The following is a 12,325-nucleotide window of genomic DNA, read 5'->3' as shown; positions in this document are numbered from 1 at the left end:
AATGATATAAAAATGGACACTTCTCCTGCCAAACATTAAGTGCATATGTTACTTATTTAAGTTGTACAGGGGAGACGAGCTTCGAGGCCTTCGAAGCGACGTTCGAAAATTGAAACAGAGCTACAAGGAAGGAAAAAACACGTTTTTCAATTGATACAATGGCTTTGAACAAATATAATGAAATTTAATTATAAAATAAGTTTATGAGACATATTAAGCAACCTGAGTTGTTGAAACTGGCATTTACATGCAAATAAACAATCTGATCATTCATTTTTCATTCATTTGTTAGTCGAATATGAAGGCGGAAGATAATGCAGTGAAATATTCTAACGAGAAAGTGACGTCACAAACCTATACATATATATACCTGCTAACTAATTATGCTACAAGTTAACCATCTAGCATCGACAGGGCCAACCACAATTACCAAATTATTATTGCGCTCGCGCAACATTCAATGAAATTGTTGCAACAATGTGATTATGTAGAAAATGTATAACATTCGGAGGGATATATTTCGCTGGGATGTTGGTACAACACTCAAATCTTAATCTAAGTATCACATAATATCGCATTACTCAATACACATATTCAGTAAGATCTGCTCCTGATGCGTAAGTCCACTGATGAATCAGCAATAAGAACTATACGCACTGCAGGTCTTGATATCTCTAATGTGATTTAGTGAGAGATAGGGAGATGATAAGAGACAGGACAACCGATGTCGTTCCAAATTGCTATTGCAGAGCAGTCGATATGTACACCGGCTCACGTTTGGTGTGCACCATTCCAATTTGAATAAAGATTATATTTTGGAAATTTGTATTTATTTTGTGGAATTAGTGAAACTGTGAACAACGAAATCCCGGAAGCAAATCGGATCGCCTGAGAACTTTACTTTAAGTGCAAATTATGTGCGTTTACCAATAGCTTCAGTGGAGGTGTTCTGTATGATATCTAAGTGCGCATATTGGGATAGGAACAACTATACAGGTTCAATCATACATGAAATTGCTTAAAACTTAAGAGGTATATGTCAGTGAATCGAACAGCTAAAAATCAACTTTCATGTATTTATCAGCGCATTTTAGCCTTATTTTCTGATATATAGCTATCATTAGAAGGGGTGCTAATACATTGTAGTATTACAATGAGTTCATTTCCCTCTGTAGGTGTTATATATTGATTTATGCTTACGTGTTAATTTTTAGGAATTATTAAGGAACTATGTTGGGAATTACAAAATGCATGAAAACACTTTTCGATGAAGGCTAACTGCAGATATAAAATAGCCCTTAAGTGGTATTACGAAAAAAATTAATTAAGATAAATTGGATTTATTTTTTGCGCGTTGTGCAGTGGTGGCCGCGATGACGTCAGCTCAGCGCGACCTGGAACGCTTCATCCCAGGCCGTCCAGTGCCCGGCGTGGCTCCAGGCATCATGCCGATGTCGGCTGGAGTCCAGACCAGACCTTTTCCTAGACCGCCACAGCAGGGAGGATTTGATAGTGCAGACCCCAGCTGTCTTCAGACTGAGCCTCTACCTCCTCCAGTGTTTTCTGTCACAGACCCCAACCGTCCTCAGGTTCAGTCCCAACCTTCCCAGTAGCATTCAGGCTGAACTGACATCAAGAGGCTGAAGAACACAACAATCTTAAAAATAATAGTGTCGTTGAAAATTTTGTTTCATGAATAGTAATCCTTTGGACAGTTAACGCCTTTGTAAGTTTTTTAGTAAAACTACAGTTTTTTTATGTAGAGAGTTAGTGGAGGCAGAATAAAACGTTTTTCTTCCGCAAGCTGAGCCACTCGGGCCTCTATTATCAAGCGTTAGTCTCAAAATTACAGATGTTGTTCCTTTAGTTTAGATAGACCTCAAGGAGAAGGTGCCTATCCTATATATATATTCAGGAGCTGAAATTACATTAGTGAACACTGAATGCGTGAATATATTATTTTGAGGGGATGATTTTGTTATGTAAGATTTTTTTGGTTTCCTCGAAAGGCGGAATAAGTGAATATAATTGTACGTTGAAAAGTTATAACGCATAGCTAGTACAATAAAAATAAATATTTTGATAATGCCTATAACATCAAAAGTACATCTTGGAGAAATAAATATTGTAAAAAATTTGATTTTAATAAAATTTAATAAATTCATATAATAATATATGCATATAGTATTCGTAATGAATAAAATATTCAAATAAAATTTTTGTGTAATAAATTTATGTAATAATAAAACGGTTACACCAGAAATTTCTCTATCATTCTCAATTTATGAAACCAAAATGATCAAGGCAGTTGTTGATAGAAGCCCAGCTTGAGAAGAACTCAAACTTAAAGCAAAAAAAAAGTCTGACTGATCCGTTTAAAGGTTCGGCGGAATTTATCAATAATAATAAGAAGATTGCTGACAGAGAAAATAACTGTACATCTACAGAATTTTTTTAATCTAGGAAGCTAAAATAATTTTCAGAAAAGACAATTGATTTCATAAAATCAAACTTCAATAATTATTTAATTACATGGATGAATGATGATACGAAACATTTATCATTCCTTTGTAGCCGCAATGTATTGTAATTCATAAGTTATATCATCAAATAAATTGCAATAATTCATGTTTTCTAGCGTGAGTCTGGGACAATCATTAGTTTAGGACTTGCATCAATCTTCTGGACAATAAAAAACAATTGCTCGCATTCAAACGTGTGTTAAAAACTAAACTAAAAACACGCATGAAACCTGTGTTTTAAACCTAAATTCTTCTAAACGTAATTTACGAAGTAGTTTAAAAGTTTTGTAATCTATAATTTTGAATTTCCGTATTTATCAATCAACGCAGTGCGATGCAGGAAACTTTTTAAAAGGAATTGCAAGTCATTATTTTCTTAAAGCCCCAAGCAAATTTGAGTCTCGAATTTCCAATGAACAACGAGTTTCATTTAAAGGTGGTTCTTGGAGACTGTCGGCGTATTTTCCTAGTATTGTTTGAACGAGTAACAGATCATTTAACCGCCCCCTGTGGAGTTTGTTCCAAACATTGCCATTGTCATTTTCTTAGTAAAGTTATTGATCATGAGGTGTGACTTGGTGCCAGGGTTGATATACGGTTTAAGCAAATAATAGCGAGGTGATTCCTAAGTAATCTCGTCGACGGTATAAATAGAAGGCTTCATGGAGAGAATTTACAGTCCTGTATACTTCTTCAAGCGAGATAGTACGTTTCTCCGCACAAACCAAACTGCATCAACATGTCAAACTTCTTTGGCTTAGCGTTCATTCTTGTCGGTGAGTTTAAACGAACCTAATTTGTTCGATTTACGTTTTCAAATATGCTGAATCTTGATTGTCATGTTCTGTATACGAGTCTTGTTTTGAATATTATGAATGTATGATAGATATATATGATATTTCGAATATGTGATTTTGTTGTGAATATATATATGATTGTCATGTTCTATATATGAGTTTTTCTCATGAACATTGAGATCACTTGATTGCAGGAATCATGATTGAATAAAAATTAAAATACTACGAAGGTGCTAAGAAAAAATGCGTAGATCGTGATGATGGCGTTTCTGAGTGCAGGCTCGTATATACATACATGCGTGACATCAATACGTTGCTTGCGTTTGTTAATAAAATGTAACCTCGACATTATCGAGTAATTGTACGATTAAAATAAAATTAATTCACGAAACAGGAGGATTCATGAAGCGAATATAATTTGTAGTATTTGATGTTACTCCGAGATATATGTTTATGTTATAAGTTTGGTGTCATAGCTCTGACTTTTTCATTGGCTGCTCCGACGGAGATCGCGTCGTAAGTTACCCAAAGCTCACGCGATTCTTAATGCGGTGATTAAGTGAGAGTTCAGCTAACTGCGATTTTATTGAATTCGCATTTTGAAGATGAAAGGATGTGAAAATTTAAGCATTTTCCGATGTCTGGTGCAGTGGTGGCCGCGATGACGTCAGCTCAACGCGACCTGGAACGCTTCACCCCAGGCCGTCCAGTGCCAGGCGTGGCTCCAGGCATCAGACCGCTGTCGGCTGGAGCCCAGACCAGACCTCTCCCCAGACCTCAGATTCAGCCCGTGCCTCGACCTCCTCCAGTGCTCGTTCCTCAGTCTCTTCCGTCACAGCAGGGGGGCTTCGTGGTTCCGAACCCAAACCGCCCTCAGGTTCAGCCCCAACCTGTCGGATAAACTCCAACTTCAGCCTGGCATTACAGTCTATGGTCTTAAACAGTTCATTTTGATCTGCAGATTTTTTACACATACCATCTTGAGCAACAGAACGGAGGTCACTTAATGCAACGTTTTTATTTGGCCTCGCTCCCTTGTAAAGATCTAATGTTTCTGTTTCAGACAAACTAAAAAAATATCATATAAAACGTAGAAGCTTTGGTCTGATCCGATCACTTTTGAACTGTGGCTGAAATATCTCTGTTTATATAAGACCACACATTTAGGATTCCCGGCGTAAATTTTTTTCCCACTAAATTGTCATCATCTCATATTATGCTACATGAAATAAAATATTTTATTGAATGAATCGCATATGTACGGATGGTCAGCTCAAATTCTAGAGTATATTTTCGGTATATTGGAAATTGTTGTTTTAATTAATGCCTCTATATTTTCACGGTGTTCTTAACCGTCTTACATTTAATTTTTACACGCATGTTCAGCCTTTCCGAAATTTGCTGAAGATGACACGACAAACTTTCCGCCAGAGCAGACCAAGCCTCTTCACAGACCATGACAGGGATTGACGGTCCCAAGCCCCAGCCCTCCTTAGGTTTAGCCCAAACTTTCCCTTTAACATTCAAACTTGGCTGACTGATGCGAAAAAGGCAAATCTTGATAGACAGTAAAAATATTTTTCTAAAGCATTAAATTACCTTCAAATCTTGTGAATAAATTTATGCCTAAATTTTCAAATTTCCGATAACCGAAATCAAATCTATGGGAGAATATGACAATTTTTTCCGTTTTTCTGTGTAACTAAATACAGATGGAAAACAATACTAAACAAGATGGAAAATACACCACACGAATATGTATTATTCATTCAATTCAATTTGAACAACGAAATAGATCAGTGCGGACCGCATGGCAAGCAATATAGTAACGGAGTATTTTACCTATACAATAATTCTACTGATGGAGGATTTTAAACGACTAGATTTTATGATAATTCCAACAGGTTAAACTCGTGACTAACTATATGATTTTAATGCTCAGAAATAATGTTGATAAAAGTATTGAATTTATATCTCTCTGACGCCTATATATAATCACTGTTCGGGCGAGAGCTAAATAGCTGTCCTGTTAGTTTCTCCTGGCCTCGTAAAAATAATTTATGTGGATAACAAATTTTCATGTTAACTTATTTTCCTGGTCATTTGGATTCTCATGACATGAACTACATCAATCGGGATATCTTCTCTTAAATGGGCGATAATAAAAAAATAAAGGAAAATAAATATAGATATAATATAATTATAATTAAAATGCAAATATAAAGATGAGGCCAGAATAATATATAAAGAGCGACGCACAGATTACTTAACGATGAGCCGATGCCAACGCTCGACAGTAAAATATTAGTAGAAATTGCGATGGGAGTGAGTGCGCATCATGCTAATCGATGAGTCGTAGAGAATTGTTGGGTCAGATTCATCCATAAGTATTGCAGGTGAAAGAGAGCGGTGCAGGTGAACTGTTCGCCCTAACTGTTGAGTCTATATATGAATATGCCACTTTAATTTATCCAACAAAAAATAAGTTATTAGGTTGTGCAAATTTGAAACCAAGGAGAAACCATATCTTTATTCGATGTGTTTAGTTTGCATGATTTAGATTCCAGTAAATTTCTTTTAAATTTAACGTGTCTTGGGGAGGTATTACGTACAGAATCGGAAACAGGGCGTTAATAAATATTTTAGGCAAAATTATGGTGGGTTTGCCTAAGTTTGTGAATAGTTCAGCACTGCTTGGCCATTATGAGCAAAGTTATTTTAGTTTTCATATGTTTAAAAATAATTTAGTGTCAGTAATGTCAATAGGACAAAAGTAATGGGAAAACAAGTATTAACTTCACATGAACTCTATAAAAAGAGTTTCCCACAAAACACTAAAGTTTCACCAAACGCAAGACGTGTTTGTTTGGGAAAAAGAGTTTCCCTCAAAGAATTTCCCTCGACAAACAAGTATTTGTCGTACATTTTGACCCGTCCCGTAAAAGTTTCAGCTTAGTACATGCATTTGATTGTGACCTGAGGCTACATCGTTTGCCGGCAAATATTTAAAAAACGCCGTATAAATTATTAATCATATAATTACTGAATCTCTTCATTTCTGCTGAACCCCACTATTTCTGCAGTCTAAAGTCAATTATAGTTCTAGATGCGCCAAGAACTCCATGAACTCGGAAGGGAAATAATCCTTTAACGTTACTACGAGCGTGCAACGTAGGATGTTCCACGTCGTACAATTAGCGTATACAGGTTGACTATCATTCAGTCGTTATGATATTCTAGTCAATCGTAGCTACACATCACATTAAAATAATTTATATATATATTAGTAAAGCTGTATAAGTGAAGGGATTTTGTGGCATATATATTTTTTTATTTAGACCAAGTTTATTTGTTAGGCCGGAAAGCTACTGCACCCATCCTGAGATAGTGAATGCATCCTTGGCTGGGAATCCTTGGGATATGTCGTCAATCGTGATTTGACGGTAGGGAACGGCATACAAGACTTTATTTTATTAATGAAGTGCTAGAAATATTTATATGTTTACAATCATAATTTTCATGTTATGATCAAATAGTTTAAGCATTGAATTATTCACTGTTTACTCCTTAGCTTCACAAGTTTTCCTTTGATTTATTAGGAACATCACTGACGGAACCTTGCAATAATTCAGTCCCTAAAAGAATGAAACATGATAAAAAAAACGAAAAGTAATTCTACATATATAATGAAACGCGCATAAAGTATTTTGTTATTCATTCAAATTTATACTAATGGTTTCATATTTAATTGTCCTGTACGGGTAGTACCAATCCTAAAAATATACGTTCAGGTTTCATGTTTTAAAAATAACGCTTTTCTTCGTGATGCTGGTTCTCAAAAAGGAATTGCTTGCTAATTTGTAGTAAAAAATTTTTGCTAAATTGCCGTCTTTAATTCCAACAGAATAACGAATTTAGTTTCAAAGATGCACGCCTACGGGCTTTGTGTTTTTTTTTTCATTTATGAACAAATACTAACCGATCATTTAATTGCCACCTGATAGGGTGGTTCTAAACACTGCCATGGTTTTGGAGCCGGTAAAGTTATCTGTCCCATGATGTGACTCATTTCAAGGGCATACGCGCTATGAGCAAACAACACAAGATAAGTTTTGGTCACCACCCAGATGGTATATAAATACAAGGCTGCGTCGTGAGATGCTACAGTCCTCTTTACTATCGCAGGCCAGATAGTACGATTCTCTCTACACAAGACCCAACTGCATCAATATGTCGAGCGCAATTCGTTTGACATGTCTTCTTGTCGGTATGTATGAATTTTAAAATTTAAAGATGCAATGATTGTTTTCTTTATTATTTAGTGTGTTGCTTATGTAAATTGATTTTGTATCGCAGTGTGCATATTTAATTATTTACAATTTTATAGAAAATGAGAATCATTCAACAAATGAAAATTTTGTAAGATCTTTCTTGATTGAAATGTGAAACTGAACTATTGCGTTGGCAGTAAATCCGTACTAAAATTACTACAATCGAAAACATTTTGTATAGAAACTGTTGTTTGGATATGAAAAATACTAAAGTTTTAGGCAATTCTTGAAATTTTGTGCAGTGGTGGCTGCGTTGACGTCAGCTCAGCGCGATCTGGATCGCTTCACCCCAGGCCGTCCAGTCGAGGGTGTGAATTCAGGCATCAGACCGGTGTCGGCTGGAGTCGAGACCAGACCTCTACCCAGACCTCAGATTCAGCCCGTGCCTCGACCTCCTCCAGTGCCCGTTCCTCAGCCTCTTCCAGTTGAAACCAAGCCTCTACCTAGACCATCAAATGGGCAGACCAAGCCTGCACGTAGACCTCGTCCAGGCACAACTAAGCCTGCCCGTAGACCTCGTCCAGTCCAGACCAAGCCTTTGCCTCGACCGTCACAGCAAGGAGGCTTCACTGTTCCTGATCCCAGCCGCCCCCAGGTTCAGCCCCGACCTTCCGGGTAGTTTTCATGGCAGACTGACAGCGTCAGGCTCATTGACGCTCCCTGCGGTAGTTGTCCTTACCAAGCAATCATCGTTGAAAGATTTTCATAAGAATTTATTACGAGATTTAGCAGCAATTGCTTGTCAATTGTGATTAAAGTAATTTATGGTCCAAGCTTCCTACATTTTCTATGAGTATCGTGTACTGCCGATAAATTGATGCAAAAATATTGCGAACTTTTGATGCAAACTTTTGAAATATTGCGGGATATCTCATATATTATAAAGCAAAATATTTCTAATTTTAAACCGAAAAACTAATTTTAGCTTAGATTCTTTGAAAGCTGTCCGTATCAACCTTTTGTTGTGCAACGAAATATCAACGTTTTGACTTCACTGTTTTGATTTCCTCGTTGGCAGTAATGCCTGTATATGCCTGCTCGAGCTCAGTCATGTAATAAATTATTGTTGCACGTAATATTGTTCTTTAAGTCTATCCTCTATTAGTTTACGCTGTCTTACACTGTAAAACTTCCTTAGGGTCTTATTTTTTATTGTTGTTTGATCTCCATGGAAATGTATGAATTCGTGGAAATATAATTAAAATCATTGCCATTTATTCGTTGAAATTAGAGAAAAAGCTACAAGAAAAGATTAGTTTCTCGACAATTAAAAATTGTTTGGCGGAAAGAAAATGAAATTAGTCAAGAACTGTCTCTTTGAGGTTCTCTTAAAGCAGAAAAATTTGAATAAATACACTTGAATTGTTTCAGTTGATGTAACTCTAATTGAAATTAATTCACATTCTTCGTTCCAATGCTTATACAGTAAGCAGGGGGATTAGATGATTTGGAATGAATAAAAACGTAGTATTAGGAACACACTTAGAGATAAATGTACTGTGATAATTAGTCACCGTTACTGTTATAATTAGTGACGGTGACTAAATGTACTGTGATTATTAGTCACCGTTAGTTTAGTGAACACATGTGAGCCGAGCTGCTACCTAACGAGTGACCGCCTTTCCGACATCAAAACAGGAATCCTGTGTCCAGGATCACATATCCTAATAAAATTTAAATTATTAGTACTTAAAATAATACAACTTATATAAAATCTTTGCTAAATTGTAGTCTTCAATTCCCACAGAACAACGAATTTAGTTTCAAAGATGCACACATAAGGGCTTTGTGTTTTTTTTTCATTTTTGAACAAATACTAACTGATCATTTAACCGCCACCTGTTAAGATGGTTCTAAACACTGCCATGGTTTTGGTGTCAGTAAAGTTATCTGCCGCAGGATGTTATTCATTTCAGGGGCATATGTGCTATGAGCAAACAACAGCGAGATAATTTTAAAGCCACTTACACAGATGGTATAAATACAAGGCTTCATGGTAAGATGTTCCACTACTCTTGACTATTGCAGACCAGATAGTCCGATTCTTTATACACGAGACCAAACTGCATCAACATGTCGAACGAAATTCGTTTGGCACTTCTTGTCGGTATGTATGAATAACTACACATCTAATGATGAAATGATATTATTATTTAAAGTTTAGTGTGTTGCTAGTGTAAACTGATTTTGCATGGCAGTGTACATATCTCATTATTTACAAAGTTTATTAAATGAAAATCATTTAGCAAAATGAAAATGTTGTTACATGTTTCTTGATTAATACATGAAACTGAACTATTGTATTGGCAGTAAATCCTTACTAAAAGTTCTGCTATTGGGAACATTTTTATTGAAACGATATTTTGGATATGAAAAATACTGATGTTTTCAGCACTTCTTGACATTCTGTGCAGTGGTGGCTGCTTTGACGTCAGCTCAGCGCGATCTGGACAGCTTCACCCCAGGCCGTCCAGTCGAGGGTGTGGCTCCAGGCATCAGACCTGTGTCGGCTGGAGTCGAGACCAGACCTCTACCCAGACCTCAGATTCAGCCAGTGCCTCGACCTCCTCCAGTGCCCTTTCCTCAGCCTTTTCCAGTTGAAACCAAGCCTCTACCCAGACCTCAGGTTCAGCCTGTGTCTCGACCTCCACCAGTGCCTGTTCGTAAGCCTCTTCCAGTTGAAACCACACCCAGACCATCAAATGAGACCAAGCCTGCACGTAGCAAGCCTGCACGACATCGTCCAGTCCCGGCTATCCTGACTAAGCCTTTCCGTAGACCTAGTAAGCCTGGACGAGGTCGAGGTCGAGGCTAGGCCTCGTTCAGCCCAGACCAAGCCTTTGCCTCGATTGTCACAGCAGGAAGGGTTTTCTGTTCCTGATCCCAGCCGCCCCCAGGTTCAGCCCCGACCTTCCGGATAGTTTTCATGGGAGACTGACAGCGTCAGGCTCATGACGCGCCAAGCGGTAGTTGTCCTGAGTCCTGACCGCTCAATCATCGTTAAGAGATTTTAATAATATGCGTTAAAAAATTACTTTTTAAAGAAAACACTTCTTAAGAGGCCAGTATCTTCGATGTTACACGTGTACAATGATTTTTTATTTTATTTTTATTCTTTTAATTTTTTTTAATTTTTCTGTTAATATATAAAATTCTGTTTATTGTTGAAATTATTTATTCTGTCTATTGATTCATGCATTGTCTCCGACTTTACGCAAGTGTGCAAAATTTAAGATCCATTGGACAGGTAGAAGTGTGTTGAATATCAATTATATGATACGGAGCAGACAAGCAAACGAACAAGAAGTGAAGTTAAAGAGAGGTTTTGTAAAAACAACGTACTACGAAATTAAGCATCGATTGCATGTCAATTGTGATTAAAGTCATTTATGGTCCAAGCTTCCTACATTTTTATTAGGATCATATACTGTCGATAATTCTAATGCAAAAATCTTTAACTAAGGATAAATTTTTGAAATGTTGTGTGATGTCCCTTATATTAACAGCCAACAATTTCTAATTTCACCGAAAAACCAATTTTAGCTCAGATTCAACCTCTTGTTGTTCCACAAAATATCAACGTTTTAAGTTCACTTTTTTGATTTCCTCGTTGGCGGTAATGCATGTATATGCCTGCTCCGTCTCAGTCATGTAATAAATTTATGTTGCACGTCATATAGTTCTTTAAGTCTATCCTCTTTAATGTAGTTTATGCTGTCTTACACCGTAAAACTTCTTTTTACATAATTATTTGATGTCGATGGAAATGTATAAATTCGTTGAAATATAATTGAAATTGTTGCAAATAATTCGCTCAAATTAGAGAAAAAGATTCAAGAAAAGAATAGATTCGCCACAATTCAAAATTGTTTTTCGAAAAAAAACAGGAAATAAAAACAAGAATATTGTATCTTCGATGTTCTTTTCAAGCAAAAAAAATTGAACATATACACTAAAATTAATTTTATTGATGTAATTCTAGTCGAAGTTAACTCACATTCTTCGTTCCAATGCCTTTGCAGTAAGCAGAGAGATTAGGAGAGTACCTATGAATAAAAAAATAGGATCGGGAACACACTTAGAGATAAATGTACAGTGATAATTAGTCACCGTTACTGTGATAATTATTGACTGTGACTAAATGTACTGTGATTATTAGTCACCGTTAGTTTAGTGAACACATGTGAGCCTAAGCTGCTACCTGACGAGTGACCGCCTCCTGTTAAGGAATTCCGACATCAAGACAGGAATCCTGTGTACGGGATCCCAGATCCTGAGGAGCTTGGGATTTCGAGCGCAGTTGTCTTACTTGAAACACTAACCCATCATCCTTATCATAGAACAGGTAAAAAATATAACTCAGTACTCACTGCAGTGAGTGACAGAAGAGCGCATTTTCTCGTCGACGAAAACGTGAAGTCATGGACGGACAGACAGACGGACGGACATGGCGAGCACAATAGCGCATTTTTTTCATAAATGAGAAAATGCGATAAAAATGAATAAATAATATTCTATGCATGATAAAATGATATAAGAAATAAAATTTTCGTTGAGGATGCGATTGGTCTTAGCTTCAGAATAAGCTATCGCATGAGTGTGTGAAAAATTGTATGATCATAACACATAAACAATAAAATAAAAAACTTATTTCGTACCGGAAAAATTTATTGCT

General features: G+C 36.6%; 3 protein-coding genes across 3 annotated transcripts; all 3 read left to right on the top strand.

Moving 5' to 3' along the window:
- Positions 1 to 3,188: 3,188 nt before the first annotated feature.
- On the top strand, positions 3,189 to 4,627 carry LOC108670649 (tyrosine-protein phosphatase non-receptor type 23). The gene is made up of 2 exons (XM_018158124.2): positions 3,189 to 3,298; positions 3,970 to 4,627. The coding sequence occupies exons 1-2, from the start codon at positions 3,262 to 3,264 to the stop codon at positions 4,218 to 4,220; spliced, it is 288 nt and encodes a 95-aa protein (XP_018013613.1). The 5' UTR covers positions 3,189 to 3,261; the 3' UTR covers positions 4,221 to 4,627.
- A 2,843-nt stretch (positions 4,628 to 7,470) lies between these two features.
- LOC108670648 (alpha carbonic anhydrase 8) lies at positions 7,471 to 8,723 on the top strand. The gene is made up of 2 exons (XM_018158123.2): positions 7,471 to 7,586; positions 7,893 to 8,723. Exons 1-2 carry the CDS (start codon positions 7,550 to 7,552, stop codon positions 8,267 to 8,269), a joined length of 414 nt encoding a protein of 137 aa, XP_018013612.1. The 5' UTR covers positions 7,471 to 7,549; the 3' UTR covers positions 8,270 to 8,723.
- A 747-nt stretch (positions 8,724 to 9,470) lies between these two features.
- On the top strand, positions 9,471 to 10,759 carry LOC108670647 (alpha carbonic anhydrase 8-like). Its single transcript, XM_018158122.2, has 2 exons — positions 9,471 to 9,757; positions 10,065 to 10,759. The coding sequence occupies exons 1-2, from the start codon at positions 9,724 to 9,726 to the stop codon at positions 10,463 to 10,465; spliced, it is 435 nt and encodes a 144-aa protein (XP_018013611.1). The 5' UTR covers positions 9,471 to 9,723; the 3' UTR covers positions 10,466 to 10,759.
- Positions 10,760 to 12,325: the final 1,566 nt, after the last annotated feature.

This window comes from Hyalella azteca, unplaced genomic scaffold (assembly GCF_000764305.2).
Source record: "Hyalella azteca isolate HAZT.00-mixed unplaced genomic scaffold, Hazt_2.0.2 contig15601, whole genome shotgun sequence".
In the NCBI taxonomy this organism is placed as follows: domain Eukaryota; kingdom Metazoa; phylum Arthropoda; class Malacostraca; order Amphipoda; family Hyalellidae; genus Hyalella; species Hyalella azteca.
Note: the sequence above shows the minus strand (reverse complement) of the source record. Positions and strands in the feature narration are given on the sequence as shown.

Bases quoted from the DNA above. Each gene is read 5' to 3' on its own strand.
- LOC108670649 (XM_018158124.2), top strand. From the start codon at position 3,262: ATGTCAAACTTCTTTGGCTTAGCGTTCATTCTTGTCG. The intron at 3,299-3,969 runs GTGAGTTTAAAC...TGTCTGGTGCAG, and splicing joins CTTAGCGTTCATTCTTGTCG to TGGTGGCCGCGATGACGTCA.
- LOC108670648 (XM_018158123.2), top strand. From the start codon at position 7,550: ATGTCGAGCGCAATTCGTTTGACATGTCTTCTTGTCG. The intron at 7,587-7,892 runs GTATGTATGAAT...AATTTTGTGCAG, and splicing joins TTTGACATGTCTTCTTGTCG to TGGTGGCTGCGTTGACGTCA.
- LOC108670647 (XM_018158122.2), top strand. From the start codon at position 9,724: ATGTCGAACGAAATTCGTTTGGCACTTCTTGTCG. The intron at 9,758-10,064 runs GTATGTATGAAT...CATTCTGTGCAG, and splicing joins TCGTTTGGCACTTCTTGTCG to TGGTGGCTGCTTTGACGTCA.